General features: G+C 41.0%; 1 protein-coding gene across 1 annotated transcript in view; it reads right to left on the reverse strand.

Moving 5' to 3' along the window:
• Window positions 1-18,460, reverse strand: part of slc45a2 (solute carrier family 45 member 2) — a 46,239-nt gene extending 27,779 nt beyond the window's left edge. The window contains exons 1-2 of the mRNA XM_054744451.2: window positions 17,089-18,460; window positions 14,645-14,821 (exon numbers count right to left, since the gene is read on the reverse strand). Of these exons, the coding sequence (XP_054600426.2) occupies window positions 14,645-14,821; window positions 17,089-17,557 (646 nt within the window). The 5' untranslated portion in view covers window positions 17,558-18,460. The remainder of the gene's footprint in view (window positions 1-14,644; window positions 14,822-17,088) is intronic.
• Window positions 18,461-21,284: the final 2,824 nt, after the last annotated feature.

The following is a 21,284-nucleotide window of genomic DNA, read 5'->3' on the forward strand; positions in this document are numbered from 1 at the left end:
ACTGTCACACCAGAATAAGACTTACATTTATTCTGTAAGAGTAAATGGTCTGTATTTGATATAGCGCCTTCTAGAGTCCTGGAACCCCCCAAGGCGCTTTGCAACACAACCAGTCATTCACCCATTCACACACACATTCACACACTGGTGGGGATGAGCTGCGATGTAGCCACAGCTGCCCTGGGGCGCACTGACAGAGGCGAGGCTGCCGAGCACTGGCGCCACCGGTCCCTCCGACCACCACCAGCAGGCAACGTGGGTTAAGTGTCTTGCCCAAGGACACAATGACAGCGACAGACTGAGCGGGGCTCGAACCTGCAACCTTCTGGTTACGGGGCGAGCACTTAACTCCAGTGCCACCGTCGCCTTGCAGTAGCAGCGACGTGCCCAAGTACAGAATGTAATAAAAGAAGAAGTAGAGGGATGAAGAATGGTGAATGGTCTGTATTTGTATAACGCTTTCTTAGGGTTCTACAACCCCCCAAGGCACTTTACACATTCACACACTGGTGGGGATGAGCTACAATGTAGCCACAGCTGCCCTAGGGCACACTGGCAGAGGTGAGGCTGCCAAACACAGGTGCCACCGCTCCCTTCGACCACCACCAGCAGGCAAGGCAGGTTTAGTGTCTTGCCCAAGGACACAACAGCAGCATCCTCTGGTCGGAGCCGGGATCAAACCTGCAACCTTCCGATTACTGGAAAACCCGCTCCACCTTCTGAGCTATTGCTGTCCCAACAAACTAATGAGAACTAATGAGGTAATCCATAAAGTAAAGAAATTGGGAAACTTTGTGCAGAAAACTTACTCACTCACTTAAAAAATAGAAAACTATTTCTTCAAATTAATATTAATAAATCAGAACTGTGTGGTATTAGTTATGGAGTGCCACAAGGGTCATTCCTTGGACTGAACCTGAACCATAATGTACACTACTTGGAAATGTGTCTCTGCTAATTGGTAGCCTATTATTTGCTGCTGACACAGTCAAAAGAGAAAAGAGATAGGTGAGGTTTCCCGGGCACATCCAACCGGTAAAAGACCTAAAGGAAGACCCAGGACACGCTGGAGGGAGTGTGTTTCTCAACCTGCCAGGGAACGCCTCTCCCCAGCTGGCTCAAGTAGCTGAAGCCTGGGCCTCTCTGCTTGGGCTGCTGCCCCCGCGACCCAACCTCGGATAAGCAGAAGAGATTGGATGGATGGATGGTAAATTACAATAGTTTCTGTGATTTATCTGTGTTTTATTTTGAAAGTTTAACCAGGAATGCGACATGCTGAACTTATTTAGTTTAAAAAAAGGCACATAATGTCTTATTTTCTTCTCTCTGCTCCTTTTTATTCAAATTATTTTGTGTGACCATCTATATTCTGTTGTTTTTATTTTTATTATTTTATCGTTTTGAGTGAACAAAAACAAAAGAAATGAGAAGTGTGATAAAATAATATTGTGTGATTGCTTTGTGATACAATCAGATGTAACTGAAGATGATATAGCATGATCGTGTGTGGTATGGCACAGACTGACCTTTAAAAACACTAGAACATTAAAGCGGTCGTACATAATAAAAATAAATTATAATCCACCGGTGAAGTCATTTCCATTTGCTCATCAGAAGTATCAATATAAAATAACTGATTCCTCTTCATTTTATAATTTAATAGTAATGTGCTAAAATCAGTTTATTTATACAATTCAAATAGTATTATTACTTTATAACAAGTTGTTTTCTAGAAGTCAGACTCTCACCAGTGAGATTAGGCCATTTCTCAGTGCCATGCCAAACCTCACTGTTTCCTTATCTTAACCCTATCTATATTAAGATGTTAAATTAACTGTATATTTAAAGAATCTAGGTCTTTAAATGTATGAAGAGTATAAAAGTGTAATGAAGTCATGTAAATATCTCTACTTTGTGTTAGTCAATCTATCCCGATTCTCAATTAACTGTTTATGTTATATTGAACTACTTCCTAGTTGGTTAATGAATATTTTCTGCCATTTTGCTAAACGAGAGACTTCTCTCTCGTTGAGTAAATGAGCTCTAACTTATCTCCTTCTTTTTCAACAAAGAGAGCAGCCCATGCCCTTGGCTATTGTTTTGTTTTTATTATTGCTAGACGAGCATTATAAGATGACACTTGTCCTTCATGACCATTAGATGTGATCAGTAGCATGATGATCTAACAAATGCTATTTGATGGTCACATTATTTTGAGAATGACCCGATTACATGTTCATCTAGTAGTTTTAACATTTGTCCGTTTTTTATTTAGATTATTTCTTGCTGTTTTGTGAATATAAATACTTTCCTTGTTCATAATTACACTTAGGTTATATTCCTCTGCTTGACCTTTAATCTAATTAGGGCCTTCCTCTGCTTAGCTTGTTTCCTGAAGTATGACCATTTTAGACAAATTAAATTTTTACAAATTACAAATTAGATCGTCTTTTCCTTTCCTGAAACGATTATCATCCTTTTAAACACCTTTAGGGCTGTGTGTATCCAGGAACACCATCAGTTGTTTGTTTGGGTTTTTTTTTAACGTTCACTGTCTCTATGTTACAAATGAGTTTTATTTTCCTTACATAAATCTGTTGTTCATTTTCACTTACGGAGTTTTAATATAACAGTATTTGTCTCCTGCTGACAAATTTTATGCATAATTTGAGTGACATTATTGAGTGGCATTGTACATTGTTGATGTACTCTTACCTTGCTGAATCTATATGAAGTTGAAAAATTATTTTTATAATTAGACTGGTTTCGTTCTTAGTTAACTCCAGTGTTGGAAGCAAAGAGATAAAATTTAAAAAGTCACTTGGTCTTGGACATATTTCCTAATTTAGCTGTGATGGTGTAAATAAAGGTGAGCATTCTGGCATAAGGAGAGCAAACTGTTTAGAGTCTATGACATTATTATTTTGTGACATGAGCTTGTGGATGCTGACAAGCTCACTCTGGTGGTGGTCGGAGGGACCGGTGGCGCCTGTACTCGGCAGCCTCGCCTCTGTCAGTGCGCCCCAGGGCAGCTGTGGCTACATCGTAGCTCATCACCATCAGTGTGTGTGACTGTGTGTGTGAATGGATGAATGATACACTGTAGTGTGAAGCGCTTTGGAGTCCTTACTCTGAGAGGCGCTATGCAAGTGCGGGTCATCATTATTTTTTTCCCAGATGGGTTGATTCTTTTTGATTTCGTTAGATTACAATCTTCGGCAACAGCTCTTCTACTGCGATTTCTCCTGTTACTTCTAGGTGATGTAAATCACTTTTTGTGTTTATTTTCAATTTTCTTTACACTGATTATGGCTTTTTGTTAGTTCGTTTTGTCTTGTTTCGTATTACTTTTTTATGCACACTGTGCTGCACGACTCTGCCCCCTGCTGTTGTAAACTGGTAATTGTAAGTTCCTTGGGATGGGTACTTTTAGCCTTTAGAGTGCGGGTAGGGAACCCTGGTCCGGAAAGCCACTATCCAGCACATTTCAGAGGGTGCCCTGCCTTTAAACACCTGATTTTTATCAGCAGGTGATTAAAAGGCTTCTGCAGAGCCTGATGAGCAGTTGAACAGGTGATTCAACTTTGTTGAAGCAGGGCGACCTCTAAAACGTGCTGGATAGTGGCTCTCCAGGACCAGGGTTCCCTACCCCTGCTTTAGAGGAAACATGTTATGTGAGGTCCAATTTTTGCATCGGGTTGGCGCAATGCTTGCCGGTATTGGACCTGTTTTGTTTATGTTTTGTTTCTGGTGAGCCATGAGTTGTCTCATGTCTCAAGAGGAGGGACGGCTGATAACGATTTTCCTACACACACACGCACTCACCTGTGTGCCTCTGTTATAAGATAAGTAAATAGAAGACATTTGTGAATGAGGTAATGGCTGGATGTTTGAGTCCTTGAATTTGAGCTGAAAGAACCCTTGTTAGTACAACTGTGGATGAAATAACTGGAGTCCAGAGTGACAGGGAAAATACTTTGAATGTTGGATGATAAGAATTTTTGCTGAAAACAAGTCAAAATCAACAGTGATCTCCCAGAATTTCCTTGTACTTTTTTGCCCACAAGATGTGAAACCAGGAAATTGGGTTCTGATCAAGGTGCTGAAATGAGACAACTGGCGCTGCCCGAGATGGGAGGCCTGTTCCAAGTTCTCCTGACCACCCCCACTGCTGTGAAGATTGCTGAGAAGCCATCTTGGATTTATCTATCCCACTGCAAGCTCATCGACGTCAACTGACTGCCTTTAGGGCACAACGAAGTCTGTATATTTTATGGTTTTGCTAACCCTTCCCAAATCTCTTTACAGGAACTGCTATAAATTGTAGAACTGTTGTATTACTGTAAATTCTCTTAAATATGTATGTAATAGCTCTTTATAAGTTTATGATGGTGTTAATTTAACTGATCCCCATTATCTCACTTGTATCATTGTTAACTGCTGTTTGATGTTATTGTCAGTCGTGTTTGCCTTCCCGTGTTTTATTATTTTGTTTGTTCCTTATTATTTTATTTGTTCTTTGTGTTGTTTTCTTTTTGTTTGGTTATCCTATTCGGATAAACAGGAGGGATTATGTTATGGAAATTTTATATTTCATTACTTTAGTCCTATTAACAAATCTATTAACTGAATGTCCTGAAAGCACACACACACACACACACACACACACACACACACACACACAAACACACACACACACACACACTCTCTCTCTCTCTCTCTCTCACACACACACACACATGATCCACTCCCATTCCTTTCTCATCTTTTTGTATAAATAAATTCTGTGACCAGATGTTCAGGGCATTCACTTGACACAAATCATGATTTGGTTGTATGTCAGCCTTATTGTCTCTTGTCCCTCTCTCTAGCTGAAGGAAATGGGTTTATTGATAAACATATTGATAAAATCCATAACACATGATTTTGTCTAAATGAAGGTGATGTTATTGTTCATAGAATTAAAATTCTTGTTGAAGTTCTGCTAAGCACATAAACAACAACAACAAGTTAAGATAATTTCATCAAGTAGGACCTGTGGTTTGCTGGCTCATGTAAAGCATGTCATGTCTTGAAAGAATCGGAATCAGGAATCGATAGGAACCGGAATCGAACCGAGGAATTGGAATCAGAATCGGAATCATTCAAAATCAAACTATGCCCAACCCTATTCATCACTAAAATTAACCAATCACTTGTGTTCATGATCATGCAGGAAATATGCTGGAACCAGACTGCAGCGCCAGGTATGTCAGCTCAACTTTTTCTAAGTACCAACCCAGTTGGTAACCCATTTCATTAACCCAGTAAAGGGTAGTTTTAGCACATACTGGCTCAAGAAAATTATTTAAAATATGAAAACTTTGCTAAATGTCCCTTTAATATAAGTTTGAACCTTTCTACTCTCAGCAAAACCTATGAGCTGTTTTCTTTTTTTAGCAGCACACCAACAGATTGTTGGGTTACATGAGGACATTCAACAAAGTGGAAACGTTGGCAATGAAAGGAGAATGGACTTCAAATTAGACAGATATTAAATCCTAAAAATAGGCATCAAGGACCCCTCTGAGCTATTTCTTGTAACATAAACAAAAATACATATTAAAAATTTGGATTGCAGTTGTGATGCAAGTGATTACAGGAGTGGAAATTATCTGAAAAGTTACAAAGAAAACAACAATGCAACCATTTAGGGATCAAAGCTGCCAGCTTTCTGGATATGGACGAACGCTCAGTCATGCATCGAGCTAAATGACAATATACAAGCAGTGATGAGGCTGATGCTGAGGAAGTGGCATCCATTCATGCATTTTCTATTTGAAACTCTTCTGAAGGGAGAACAGAAGCTCAATCACTCCTCAATAAAGGCAGCTTGTTTGTGAATCAGTTCTTAATTTAGCTTCACAACACATCCATTTGTGCTCTTAACAAAAGAGGGAAAACAGGCTCTAAGTAATTTCATTTGTTACGCTATGCTCTGGGAGTTCTGCTGACTCCAGCCTGCATCACATTGTTCCTCAGTCTCCCCAAAGTTAGAGGGAAATCACTAAAAAACAAAACTTATTGACTGTGTGTTAAAAAGTAAATACCAGGATTTGTCTTAATATATGTAATTTTGCCAAATTATCAGAGGGTGAAGTGGCAATTTTGGCTTGCTTTTAGCACCCCTAGTGTCCGCTTAGTAGAACCAAAGGCTAAACTTACCTCCTCGCGGTGCGTTCTTCTTTTTAGCATTTTAATATAAGAGCTGAAATGTCTCCCCAGCCTCCATTAGTGTCTACAGGAGTGATTCAACAATAAAGTAAACAAATCGTGTGTTCATGACTGCAGTTGTATGTCAGCTCCATTTTTTTTAAAGTCCAGCAGACTGGACTGGCACTCTGAAATTGTAAATGCTGCATGGAGGCCATAGAGAGCGGTGGGGGTCTGAGTGACATTTCATTAACCCTGTAAAGCCGGTGTATCCAATTACGGTCCTGGAGGGCCGGTATCCAGCACGCTTTATTGGTTTCCCTGCTCCAACACACTAGATTCAGTGGTTGAATCACCTGTGCAGCAGCTCATCAGGCTCTGCAGAAGCTTGTTAATCACCTGCTGAATGAAATCAGGTGTGTTTAAACAGAGTCAAAACTAAAACGTTCTGCATACCGGCCCTCCAAGCCTGGAAATGACTATGCTGCAAAGCAGGGGTGGGGAACCCTGGTCCATCGAGGGCCACTATCCAGCATATTTTAGTTTCAACCCTGTATCATCACACCTGGTTTCAATCAACAGGTGATTAACAAGCTTCTGCAGGGCCTGATGAGCTGCTGAACAGGTGAATCAAACAGTGAATCAGAAGTGTTGGAGCGAAGACATGCAGGATACCGGCCCTCAAGGACCAGGGTTCTCCACTCCAGCTGTAAAGGGTCATTTTTGTCACGCTGCGAGCGCAGGAGGATTGGACCCAAAATGCAGAACACCACAACTCAAGGCTGGAGAGGTCGTTTAAAATAAAAATCTTTTTATTAGGAAAACCAAGACTGTAGGACTCTAAGCAAAGGCTGTGCTCTTTGGTTTTATTATTGCTCTAAAATGAACGACTGAATTTATTTATGAAAATCAGCACAAAAAATCACATAAAAATAGGGCTGGGCGATATGGCCTCAAATCTATATTGCGATATAATCTGAAGCATGTGCGGTAACGATATATATTGCGATATATTTTTTCCTCTGTTTTTATATGTCAAAATGACATGCTTTTAAATATCCTCATGAGGCAAATATATGCCACTTGAGGCATATAGGCCTCCTCCTCCGCCCACTCCATGCTTGCAGTCACTGCCATTCTTTTGTCCCAATGTCAGCAGGGTGCACGTCTTAAGCTGTTTTATAGGACCATAGCATTTTTTTAAACGGGATTTTCCGCGGCACCCTGGGGAGGATTTTGGCATTTATAGCAGCAAAGCTGAAGCTAGAATAAACTGCCATCAGACACCTCTCCAACCAAGACGGGATATAGGGAGGTCGCAGGTCGCCCCCCCCCCCCCCGCATGTGACGTACAGGGTCACGCATTCAGCGTCAGACGGAAGACACGTCAGACTGATGAAATTTCTTTTTCAGGACCTTTAGCTGTGATGTGACCTGCTTTTCGTCCCTCTTGATGCCCCGCTCAGCCAGTGTTTTCGCCACTCTGTAGAGCAGCTGGCTGTCTCTCACCGACCCCGTAAAAAGGCGACTAATCTGTTCGTCCACTCGCACGGCCAAAAGCCCCATAGTCTCCGCGCCCGGCTCCCACAGTTGCTCCAAAGGGATTAGCGGGGCTGATATGCGTTTAGCCGTCAGAGGGGAGGGGCTGATGCGGCAAAATTACTACCAAGCGAGGCGGAATGAATACCGCAATATTCGCGCAACGCCATGCCGGCATGGCGCGTTTACAGACATACCATTGCGGCAATATTACGCCGATGTGCCGGCATGGTGTGTCCTATAGAAGCACCTTTAGTGACCCATTCTTTCGTTCTTTTTTAAACACAGAAACAGTTTTGTTTACCTGTTTGTAGCTACAGTTTCGCCGACGGCTGCCGGCTTCTTCAGGCTGACGCTGATGGTGGCGCGTCACTTCCTTCTCCGTTTATCTGCGGGCAACAGAGGACGTTGTCGCCCTCTACTGCCCGCTTTCCCCTCTCCGACGATGCAGTCCCATGCGTGGTCCAGCGTGTAAACTCCGTCGTCCCTGTTCATGGTCCCACATCCACGTCTCCTTATCTATATTGCTTCCTTGATCCATCTTTTGTATTTTTGTTGTTCGGTGGTTATGATCCGTGTGTTGTCCCAGTCCATTATATGGTTTTCTCTTAAGCAATCTATATTGCGATATAATCTGAACGAAAGAATGGATTTAGAAAGACACAGCAAGAACACACCTAAGACCTTTAGTGACGTCGTGTGTTATTGCGATATCGCGGTATTGCGATATAGCCAAAAACTCTATTATTACCCAATTTTATACCGTTTCTACCTTACATCGTTTATATTACCCACCCCTACATAAAAACTTTATTCTTTTATTATGGTGGTGTAACCCAGAAGCTAGAACCTTAATGAGGTATTAACTAATTGGCTTACTAATATGATCCATCCTCAATTCAGATAAAATATAAAATATAAATTAAGGAAATTAACAATACTAATTAATAGATATCTAAATAACTAATAGATAATAATTTCATAATGAATTATTGGAAGGGTGAATAACTAAAATAACGAGTTTAATATTAAACATCGGTTAAAACAAGAATCTTGAACATCACTAACAAAAACAGAAGAGGAAAGCTGTATACTATTGGTCCAGGTGGGAATCTGAAATTTCATTGGCTGAGAGAAATAAGTCCCGCCTCCGCGAAATAAAACCGTGCGACGCAGCTGAGCGAAAGGAGAGACAAACGGCTGTGCAGCACGCAGATACAGAAAGCAAAGACTGAGCGGTTAGAGAGAGAGAGAGAGAGAGAGAAAAAAAAACAACGGTCGAGGCCGTGAAGAACCCTGATTTGGGTGCCGCATAGATAGAGGGAGAGGCGGACTTGACTCCTTCTAATAAGAGCTAGGAACTTGGAACCAACGCGGTGAGTAAAGAAAAAAAAGAAGAGAAAAAGCTAACGATGCAACTTAAAAAAAAAGAAAAAGAAAACTTAAATAGCTTATAAAATTAATTCCATTCTTATAGATTTGTGTGGAGACGACAGAGTGAACCAATCCTCTGTAGGAGGGAACCGTTGGAGCGCGTTGGTGAGTGAATGAGATTAATTTCAGTAAATTATTAAATTCAAAAAGCTAATTACAGCAACCGAGGTGACAGCAGTGGGCTGCTAGACGTTAGATCCCAGGAGTTAACATCTCAAACTACCAGTTAACGGTGGTAGGGCATATAGGAGTTAACGGCTCAAACCGCCAGTTAACGGCGGTACGGCATATAGGATTCCCAGGAGTTAACGGCTCAAACCGCCAGTTAACGGTGGTACGGCCTAGATGTACAAGGTCCTCAGGGGCGTTATAGCTAACGCCATAAAATTAGCAATGCATCCCTTAACCAAACATTTAATAATAAAAAAAATAGATAAATAAAAATAAATAAAAGCTAACTGATTAGGGAGGAATTATTTTACAAAGGTGGACCAAAGGACCAGAATGTATATTTTGTTTAATTTTGTTATAGAAAATATTATTTATTTATTTATTTATTTATTGTGTTACAGATATACAAGGTGTCACAATGCTGTATAGAAACACAACTAAATGTATCCTTGTTGTCATGAATGTATTTCTTGTCGAATAGTGTAGAGTAATAGAATCTAACTGAGCCTATTGAGCTGAACAATTGTTGTCATATGTAATTATATTTCCAGAGCTACTGAGAATTATTTTAATAGACAATCAAATTGATGTTATGTTAGTTGAACTGTGAACCCAAACATGATTGGCTATGCCAATAGAGTGAAGCATTTGTTTAAGTCTGTAAGACTTTATGCTGTGATGTGACGAGAAGGGTCGATGCCAACTCGCTAACAGTCCTGTTGTTTACAGGCTGGGTTTTTTTTTTCCTTGGGTTTGATCCCGACTCCTATGATCACTCACTTGGAACGAGAACTGGATTTCTTCCTGACGAGGGAGATGGCGAGCCTTAACCACTGAACGAACCAGGACATCTCAAGTAACTGAAGAGCAGACTGCTCTCTTCTGTGAACAATCTCAACGGTGCGGTAGGAAAAAATCGCACCACCGGACTCTGACTTTCACCCCAAGCGTGGGGATTTGACTTGACGCCGGCTGACTTGTGACTCATATGATCAAATCTCATACCGACCATTTTACTATTGTCAATTGTTTTCATCTGTTTTTGTGTGTTATCTTTATGTGTTATATTTCCCATTATTATTAAAATTTAGTATATAAACCGTTTCATGCTATACCCGTGACTCCAGTCATTCTTAAACAACCTCCAATTCTCCCCGAACCTAATTATTGGCCCATTTGCTTATTTTTTCTTTTAATTATCTTATTGTATCCTGTAATCCGGTTACAGTGGCATATGACATTTTTAAGCTTTTTTTTCATGGCTGCATTTTCCAAATGGTTTCGTATCTTTGAAATGTTCACATTTTCCGGTTTGTTATATTTTCAGCCAGAAGGTAATAAAATGTTTTTGACAAAGAGTAAAGCACAACAAACAGTTTTTCCTGCCAACTGGCAGCACAATGACTGGACTTGGGATACAGAAACACTGACGTTTTCAGGATTGCTGCTGTAGCACTTGTCTAAAATATATTTTTGAGCCATCCATCCCGGACATTGTCCATGTGGGATTTGTTGGCTAGCCAGACACGCAGTGATTTATGTGATTTAGAGTTTCACTCACAGACGTGCACCTCTGATAAACAGGAGTTTGTGGGAGTCACAGAGAAAAACTCGTCCCGTGCCTTCCTTCTTGGAGCTCACATACCAGCGGTGGGAGGCTTGTCTCCAGAGTCATGTGCCTGGCCTGTGTTTCTCTCAGCCCAGACTCATGACTGCAGCACATGACGAGCTCGGGGCTGGATTACTGCCTGACTAATGTGCTCACACCAGCCGGTGCCTGTTGGCAGCTGAACGCTCCGCTGACACTCACACCAAAGACATCATCTTACCCCCTGGCTGTGCAGGAAAGAATATTTGCTCGATGGTGTTTATTTTTAGACCTTTCTTTCAGGCTTCTTTAGGAACTCCCTTATGAAAACAGAATTATTACTGGATGTGTGTAAGACGTGTTTGCTGTTCTAGTAGCAGCGTAAATAAACGTTTTGCCCAGTGAAATAGAGTCCCATCAGGGTCTGTATTTCTCACAGCCAACTCTATTTAACATCTGTGAAGGAAAGGTTAGGCATTTAATTTAACGTGGAGTTTTAGACCTTAAACTTGACATGAAGAGAAATGAAATATGGCAAAACTAAATGTCACAGGTGTCAGTCATTCCCTCTTATTGCTGTCAAAAATAGATGCAAATATAAATTTTTTCACCTTCAAGGCAAAAATGTGTTTTAAACTCAATTTTTAAAGCTCCCTCTGAACGTGAACCTGAGGAACCAAGGACTATCACAACAGCAGCGTTTAGGTGAAGGGGAAAGAAAATCAACTGCAGCTTCGTTTGAGGTTCAGGATGCAATTCTGCACCTGATGTCTTCCCAGAAACTTTAGGAAGTAAACAGAAATCTAAGAAAATCCTACAGAATTGCTCGCTGAAGTCTGACTCCATCCCATTTGTTTCTGAGAGCTGTTTTCGTTGGAAAAGTGAACCAATCATGTGGGATAATTTTCTGAAAATATGCAGACTTAGTATACATCATTAAGCAAATTATAAAATCAAGAGAATTACAATCATTTATCATAGACTCCTCAGATCATTAAATGAGAAAAACACAGATACGTAAAATGCTAATTAAGACAATTAAAACTTTATCCAGGAATTAATTGGATGTATTTTAAATGAAGAAAGTCTTCTGTTGCATTAAAATAATTTCATTATTCAGTCTGATTTGATGTTTTTGCCTTACAGCAACTATTGTCTCAGAAAACAGATGCAAAGACTTGTCACTTTTCTTTTGTTTCAGTTGTTTTTCTGCATCCTATGAGGGAAGAATCTGGCTCTTAAACATCAGTGAAAGGCTTGAAAATGTTCTTCAGTTTGATCCTTTTTCCTGATGCCTGATGTTTAGAGCTTAGCAGGTAGCAAACGCTGAGTTTGTTTCTCAGCCCTCTGATGATGTAACGTCTGTCATAAACTACGGGGGACCAAAACTCAAAGGTGCAATAGGAGATGTTTTTCTTGCAATTCACACAAAGCTGCTTTTTGAAAATTCCAAATTCTAAATGTCTAACCTCCTTATCTTCAGTTATCATCCCAGCCACCCCTGCACAAGACTGTCTGTTTCTCAAGGTTCAGTTTTACGTTTTCAACCCTTTGTAGAAACCTTTTCTTTCTTATTTCATAATGTAACACGCATACGTCATCATTTAAAATGCTAGCTAGTATAAGGAGGTGTAGTTTTGTGATAAAAAGGGCAGTTTTTAACATGCACACACACACACACACTCATGCATGCACACACGCACACATGTTGCCAAGGCAACAAACTCACAGACAGCTCAGCCAGCTGGCTGAGGACAGGCTGTGTTCACAGACAACAGGTCCATCACCTTAACATTTCACATCAAGAACAGAACCAGACTCTGGACAAAACATGTAAAACAACATTGTAAGTCCATCCATCCATTTTCTGAACCCGCTTGGCCATGTAGGGGGGCCGGGGGGGGGGGGGGGGGGGGGGGGGGGGCTGGTGCCAGTCTCCAGCGGTCAATGGGCAATCAGGCGGTGTACACCCTGGACAGAGAGCCAGTCCATCGCAGGGCAACACACAGGACAAACAATCATGCACACACACACTCACACCTAAGGACAATTTAGACATACCAATCAACATAACAGTCATGTTTTTGGACTGTGGGAGGAAGCCGGAGAACCTGGAGAGAAGCCACGCATGCACAAGGAGAACATGCAAACTCCATGCAGAAAGACCCCAGGCCAGGATGCGAACGCAGGACCTTCTTGCTGCAAGGCAACAGCCCTAACCACTGCGCAGCTACGCTGTAAGTCAACGAGGCTAAAAGAGCTATTTTCTAATCTGCTTTGCTTCATGCCCTGGATCGCACATATGTTGTACTGCTATTTAAATGAAAAGTAATGATGAGTGTTTAGCCCATGCCTGTCACATACTTTGAGATTTATCAGCTTGTAAACGTTTGTAATTAGCATGACTACCAACCAGACATCAGCACGTCGCATATGTGACATCACCACAGAATCTCTTCTCTAGCATAGCTGCTACTTACCGCATGGCCAGATTTATGGTGGTTCTTTGCTCCTCAAAGAAGGATTTGAAGTTTACTGAACTTATAGCCATTTTCCCTCTGTTTTTCTCTGTGTCTGGTTCGATGGTGTTAATTTTGTGAAGCACATTTACAGTCCTGAACTTGTTTTCACACAAAATCTAAAATAAAGTTTCCCTGCATGTGAAAATAAGCTCCTTCTTGGTATCAAAATGCTTTTTCAAAATTCATGGACATCATATGTGAAATCCATGGTATATAACAAGCAGAATTAGAAAATAGTGTTTTCATCCCCGTTAACTTGAATTCATTTTTCTGTTCTTCCGGGGACCCATGGCCCGGAAGTAGATGGGTGTGACTTAGGCACCCTGGGTGCAGAGGGCGGAGGGACAGTCAGAGGACAGTTTGATGGATGGATCAGAAACCGATGATTAACAACAGGATGCTCACAATGACTGGATAAAACTATTCACCTTTATTGACAAAACATTTCACAATGCTGGATAAAAATAAGCAGCTACACACTAAGTATACTTATTATCAAAAGTATATAGATGTCTTGACAGGTTTCCATCCTGTTATCAATGGTGTTGATCCTCTTATTTAACAGTGTGTGCGTGAACATCCCCTTTCAGGACAAAGGAGGTAACAGCACAACTAAGACCAAGGGGTTTTCAACATTTCTCAGGTCATGTGACCTGAGCCTGTTTGATATTACATTGGTGTTTAGATAGAATTATCTTGTTATTTACAAGAATCATTGTCAGCAGAAGCTTTTCTTGTGCATCCAAGTCTGGCAGGAAGTTCCTTATATTTCTACCATAAAAAAGTTTGTTGTAAAATTAGTGTTTATGTAAAGAATCCTCAGTAACATGCAGGAAATCTGGATTGAAGCTGTTTTAAATGGCAATAATGCCGACTGGAGTTGGTTACAGTTGGGAAACCGAACATAACTTCTTCAGTGTCTTACCTTTATACAGAAACTCACTTCAAGGATAGTGTGAAAATCCTTTGATTAAGCAATAAATTGTTTTCTAAAATGATCTTTGAATTATTCGATGACAGCAGCTCGTACTTATTCCGAATGTCTGTCATGGACACCTGACTAATTTGTAAATTACTCATCTTCTTTTTCAATGCAACAATATCAATGATGTCTAATAGTGATTAATTCAGACTAAAATCATCAGTTTTCTCTTTAGAAACAACGTAAGCAAACACAGAGTCATGTGTAGGGACATACCTGTAAACAGAGCGTGGTAGTGCAGACCTCGTTCCTTGTCTTGGTGTGAGCACACATCAAACAAGTAGGCCTTGATGGGTCCATCAATGAAATCAGCTGCAAAGTCAAACAGCACGACCCCGAACATCACCACCACAATGGCCCAAATACTCTTCAACGACCTGTCCCTGACCAGAACTGCAAGATGCAAGGAAACAGGCGTAACCAGTGAAAACTGCAGGAAGACGAAAACAAATAGGGCTGTTCATGCAGTTATTCTCTGATTTTAAAGATACTATTAAAACACTTAAGTTAATATAAAGTATAAATATTGTTAAGTAAATACATGAAGTGCAACACAGGCAGATCAACTCTGGTAAGGTTCTTGTATAAATCTATTGATTCCACACAAAAGACTTGTTCCAGTTAGCACATACAAAACATTCCGTACATGCCTCATTAAAATAAGGGTTGTGACCGTTAGCAGGAAGCTAAAATCTTCCGAAAGTGACATTTGCACCTCAGTGGAGCCTCTCACAATCAGCTCCATCACATTTCTGTTCGTAGCTGAATTCAAGCCACTCGTGCAGGTCCAACCACTCCCCCGCTGCCTCATCAATGGATTTTCACACAGCTGGTGTATTTACAGCTCAATGAAAATCAGCGTTCACAGCTCTGTCGCTTCAGAAGAATTCAGTTATGCCGGTTTAGCTGCATGCACGAAACTGAAATAATGCTTTATAAATGCTTCAATAAGCACTTTGCATCCTATTAAACACACAGAAACACGTTCACATGAAAACAGTAAAGGACCATCACAACGAGTAGGACCAGGTAGCTGATGAGGAGGACTGAATCTGGGTTACATGAATTAATAATCTGTGCTGAGATAACAAGATGGATTCAAAGTCTGTCTTAACTGTCTGATCTTTTTTTTTTTTTTTCAATAAAACATTTTTATTACTTTATTCGCCTGAGAGATTCTGGATTTTTTTTTAGAACAGATTGTGTTTGGTCTATAATGCTGCAGACCAAGACTTTATTTGGCATTTGATATTAGAGTATTTAAGCCTTATAAAGTATGTTTCAGTGTAGAAGTTTTCCTAACTTTCAGGTCCAATGGGACTGAAGGTTAGTGCAAGAAAAACAACCTTAGTCTTTTAAATTTCACCGCTGTTTTTGCAAATATTATATTATAAGTCTTTGCAACACCATACTTTCACATTACTTTGACAACCCTGACCCCTTGATGCAACATAAGTGATGCATTAAGAAAAGTATAAACATAAAAAACATAAATTAAATGTAAAAACAATAAAAAAAATGTTAAGATGGCAGCAATAAATTTTGGTCTTGGCTCTCCGCAGACTAGCCAGTAGCATATCAGTCTGGTCAGATGTAAACTATTCCCCTAAACAGAGGCTGTATGGAAAGTGATCTACAATAGCTTGTATAAGTTTGCCACAGATGCATTTAAATGAATGAAAAAAATCTGCTGTTTTATGTTTTTGTACAGAATAATAATCATCACTAATCTTTTTAATTTAACATTTATTTAGTCTGTAAAGTTCCTTAAAAAGTAAAGAAATCCTGATTTCGTCTGTTAGTTTTTACTGCCTCTCCGCACCTATCTGCAAAGTTACTCAATTCAACTGGTCAGAAATGCTTTTTCAAGAATAAATATCTCAGGAAGTAAAATAATCCGTTTTTAGAGGCATTTTGTTATGAATAAAATCAGAAAACCTGAACCCTGAACCCAAACCAGTGTTGTAAAGATTCAAAGATTACATGAAGATTTAAAGACGTGATTAAAGACCTCCGAGTCTGCACGTGATCATGTTTAGGAGACAAGAGGGTAAGGTCACACTCTGTAAAGTTCCCAGTAAAGCCGTTCACGTGGCATCAAAGTAAATAGAACTTGCTCTTGTGTTTCCCCTTTACCGGCATGCCTGAGATCTTCTCGTGATGCTGCCTGGAGCCTGGAATGATTCTCACAAAGATGTGCAAATATTATCTGAGGTTTTCAACTTTTGTTTGTTCCAGTGGGCATCAACACAGGACCAGCATGTGTCATCACATGTTTAAATTCAGCCACAACTTAAAAAAAACTGTGTGTGGGGGGAATGGTCTTTGAGTGTTTTTTGCTTCATTTTCAACAAATCTAATTGTATTTACTGTCATGATAATTAAGCCGTTTTTGAAGACGGGGCACCAAATCAGTGTTTTAACGTTTTCATTAGTGTAAAAATAATCCAATCAGATTAGAATTTGATGATAAATCAAGAGATGTTCTCCAAAGGAACAACCTTGATCTAAGAGAGGAAAACGTTTCACATTCTGTCTTTTTTGTTCCAGATGTTCTATCATAGTTCTCCTTTGAATGCTGTTTCAATACTTTAAAATTAAAGGCACGATTAGAGCCGAGTTACAGCTGGAACTAGATTATAATACGTCTTTGCCCTCACCTGAGATGACAGCATCTCCGTTGAGGAACATGCTGATTCCCAGCAGCATGAGGATGCCAAGGACCAGGATGTAGGGCCTCCGCCTGCCCCACTGTGAGCGGCAGTAGTCACTGGCTGAGCCGATGATGGGTTGAAGCAGGAAGCCCAGGATGGGGCTGATCAGCCACACCAGGCTGTAGAGGCTCCGAGGCAAGCCGACGCTCAGGAGTACCGGTGTGACGAAGGCTGCCTCCACAGCGTAGCAGAACTCCCTACCAAACATCACCAGGCTGTGGAGGACGAGGCGACCCCGAGAGCGCCTGGGGGGCTCCACGACTCCAAACACACCATTCTCCTCGCTGTCCATATAGTCCTCTTTGAAGCCAATGTGTTCTGTTGTGTGCTGGTGCAACGATGTGCTGATATGCTTTCCGGGCTCTGTGATCAAGCAGGGCTGGGGCCTCGCAGACTGGTCCTCAGACAAGGTCATGGTGGAGATCGGTGAAAGCGAGGAAGAACCAGAATGATGAGAAATAATGAAAATTTAAAGAGGCAGAATGAGAATGTAGTCTCTCAGTCAGCCCGGTGAAGGATATAGGGCCAAAACACCAAATCCTCGCAGTGGCGCTCGGCTCTGCTAATCCTCTTCTTTATTGCATAGCTGAGCAATGATTCCAGGATCCAGGCAGCATTACTCCACAAGTGAAGGACTGTTCTGTGGACCAAGCAGAGTCGACCGGGACTCAAGGAAGAGGGAGGAGAGGGAGGACAGTGGGTGTATTTGAAGGATTACAGTGAATCTCTTCTCCCTCTGTCTCTGAGGTAGTAAACACACCCGAGCAGGTCATGTGAGTGTGTTTGTAGCAGCACACGGCAAAGAGGGAGTCTAATACAGTCTAACTTTCTATGAACTCCTCTGGTGGCAACTAAAGAATTATGCTTTTAAACAATACGACTTCTGGATATTTGCAAGGCAGTGGCATCAAAATACAAACACACACGTGCACGCACACACACGCACGCAGGAAAAAGTTGGTGACAATTAATTAGTATTCATATATTTCATTATTGAAATTACATGCAGGCATCACACACATGGGAAATGTTCATTTGTTTTATTATCACATTAACTGACATGTGAAAAACGATATCGGTTAAGGTCAGAAATTTCGATAACGAATTTATTGACCAGCCCCACTGGACAATCTACTCCACCTCCTGTGCTACCGCTGTGCCTAATGTCGCACATGTGATGTCAGAGCCTTTTTGTAGTGGGCAGTGATGGTGAAAATCCTAAAACCCTTTCCACTACAAGCAAATGTTGACAAAGGAGACTCACATATCTCACCTTGGTCTGAGTTTTTGACAGAACTGTTTTTGGTCATTTTCACGTTTGGTGATGACCGGCCCAGCCATGCAGAAATGTCTCCTTCTGTGGGATATCTAGCTACGCATGTAGGTTATGAGATGAAACTCACTATTCTGGTAACTTAAAGAGCAAGTCACCCCCTACCAGACTCTTACTTCACTCCCACTTGATGTTTGAAAAATGCAACAAATGCTGTTGCCAGGCAGACCAAGAGGGCAGAGCCACCAACACACACACACACACACACACACACACACACACACACACACACACACACACACACACACACACACACACACACACACACACACACACACACACACACAGGCTTACAACGACATTAATGCATTGTAATGTACCAGCTAAGTTCATAGTGTGCCTCTTAGCCAATAGGGATGGCAGCTTTAAATTCAAATGTAGTGCAGTTTTTACCTGACGACGGCGCAACACTGACAGTTTTAGGCAGAATATTTTAATTTGAACTAAGATGCACTGAAGTGCCAATTTGTTGATGGCACGTGTCTACAGCACGATTAGACACTGATTTATATCGTTTATCAGCAAAAAAAAAAAAAACACGATTTGGGGGTGATTTGCTCTTTAATAAGGCTGAAATTATTAAAGTAAAAGCATTTTAAAACTTGATGAAGAAGGAAGGTAACATATTTTACATTTAATTAGACCAAAATGTCATGTTCACACAACTCTGTCATGTAACAACCAAGAAGTCTGACAATGTATAGTCCTGGTCTGTATTTGTGTTCTTAATTTCTAATTCCATGAAAATTTTCAATCAAAATGTAAATTATATTACCCTTAAAGTGGCTGCTTAGCATCAAATTTATAAAAATGACTTTATTTAAATTTTATTGATTTGTTTGCTCTTTGGATGACATAAATAATCAATTTTCAATAAAAGCACCTGAAGACAAACACTTTAAAATCTATTTTGCATGTTTCCATCACAACGAGCAGATCCAGCCTTTCATCTATGCTAAAACTTTGTTTGGTTTCTGTGAAAATGTCAAGTCTCTGCCTCAATGACACACACACACACACACACACACACACACACACACACACACACACACACACACACACACACACTAATTCACATGATTTACCTTGGAAAAAAATTGGCTTTTGCTTTTCGCAAAATGCATAGCAGATTCTTTTTAACGGGAGGTTTTTAACAGATGCATGATTAAGACCTGAATTAGTGGTCTGGGTTTAAACCGAAACACTGGTGTAGAATAATGTTTCCTCCAACACAAACAGCAAAGAAAAACAGCGTTTTAAAGAAACAGATGAGTTTCTGATTACAGAAGCTGCTTGTAAAACCGTATGACTTTTTTTCATCTGGATTACAATGAGCTGAAGCATCCTGCCTGAGTGAAAAACAGGTGGTTTGAAGGAATATGTTTGTAAAATGGATTCCAAAAGTATGTGCAATAAAGTTTACCAAATCATAAAGTAGTGCTGCTGAATTAATAAATGTAGTTACTGCATTGGTATGGTTAGTGTCTCTGGTAGTTTCTGCTTTAACCCTTTGATGCATGAATTATGAAATCTTCGACTATGTTTTTTAAACAACTTTTTTCATTCATCTTTAGGTGTGAGTGAAACAAATTTCAACTAATAATTTACAAATAATTTAATACATGTCCACCTCAGTGGACAGCGTGCATTCTGAACATGAAATATGTTGGCTTGACTTACTGAAGTCCAAATGGAGGGGCTCAAATGCAATAAAGTCCAACAGCTGTGCTTAATAAATAAATAAATAAATAAATTTTGAGTAACTGTCCACTGTAGTGACCATTATGCATCAAAGGGTTAACATAATTTTCTGCTTGGTTTGGTGGTTGAGTTGGTGAAGTAAAAACAATATTTCTCTCCTGAACAAGAAGTGGTTCAATTATCATTAAACTATGGAGACAAGTCAGGGAGTGCGGCTATGGAGCCCATTTCCACATTCCTGTGGCAACCTGCCCCCCAATTTTATCTGCACCTTAAAAACTTCCACCAACGACATTCCACGCACACACTTAGGGCCTTGGGAGTGAGCACATCCAACGGCACTTGGCAGGGGGATTTCTCAGCCTCATCCCAAGTGCCGGTGCCCACTTCCAATTTTAAACTGCACTTAGACACTGAGGGCTGTGGGTGTAAGTGGGGTAGTGTGGTGGCATCAGCTGGCGTAGGCCAGACGATGCCTGCACTGCCCGCTCACCACAGCCATGGAATACACCTCATCAACACTCACTAACACTATATTGGAGCAGGCAGAGGGAGACTAGGGGGTCTTAGCACACCTCTGTTGTCGCTTGGCTTCCCGGGGCTGGAGGCTAGGAGGGAGATCCGGCCGTCTGGCTGGGGTCTGGGGTGGTGGGTTGCTTTGCTCAGCGTTGGGCGGGGGAGCCTGCTCATCAGCACCCCAGCAGAAAGGGTCGAACTCTTGGAACCGGTAAAGGTTGTACACCATGTGCAGCAGTACCGGGACCAGAGTGAATAGGGTGTGTATGGGGAGCATGAGTGGGTGTCCAGCGTGCATTTTTGTAAGTCTTTGGTTGTATGTGTATCTGTGAGCATGAGGGAGGGAGTGAGTGACTGTGTCTGTGTATGACTGTATATGTCAGGTGGGGCCTTTGACTCCCCCCTTCTCCTTGGACTTCTTTTGATGCTATACATCTTCGTCTCCCCTCCCCCTGCCATACTAGGTGTGGAGTGTGGTGCCTTGGTCTGCCTGAGTGTTCGTGGCTCCCAGGTCAGGGGGTTTAAGATTTTTGGCAATTCAATTGAATTGAATTGAATTTTCTGGTCGCGGCCTCCTTGGGGTTCCTGTGCT

This window comes from Nothobranchius furzeri, chromosome 6 (genome assembly GCF_043380555.1).
Source record: "Nothobranchius furzeri strain GRZ-AD chromosome 6, NfurGRZ-RIMD1, whole genome shotgun sequence".
Taxonomy (NCBI): domain Eukaryota; kingdom Metazoa; phylum Chordata; class Actinopteri; order Cyprinodontiformes; family Nothobranchiidae; genus Nothobranchius; species Nothobranchius furzeri.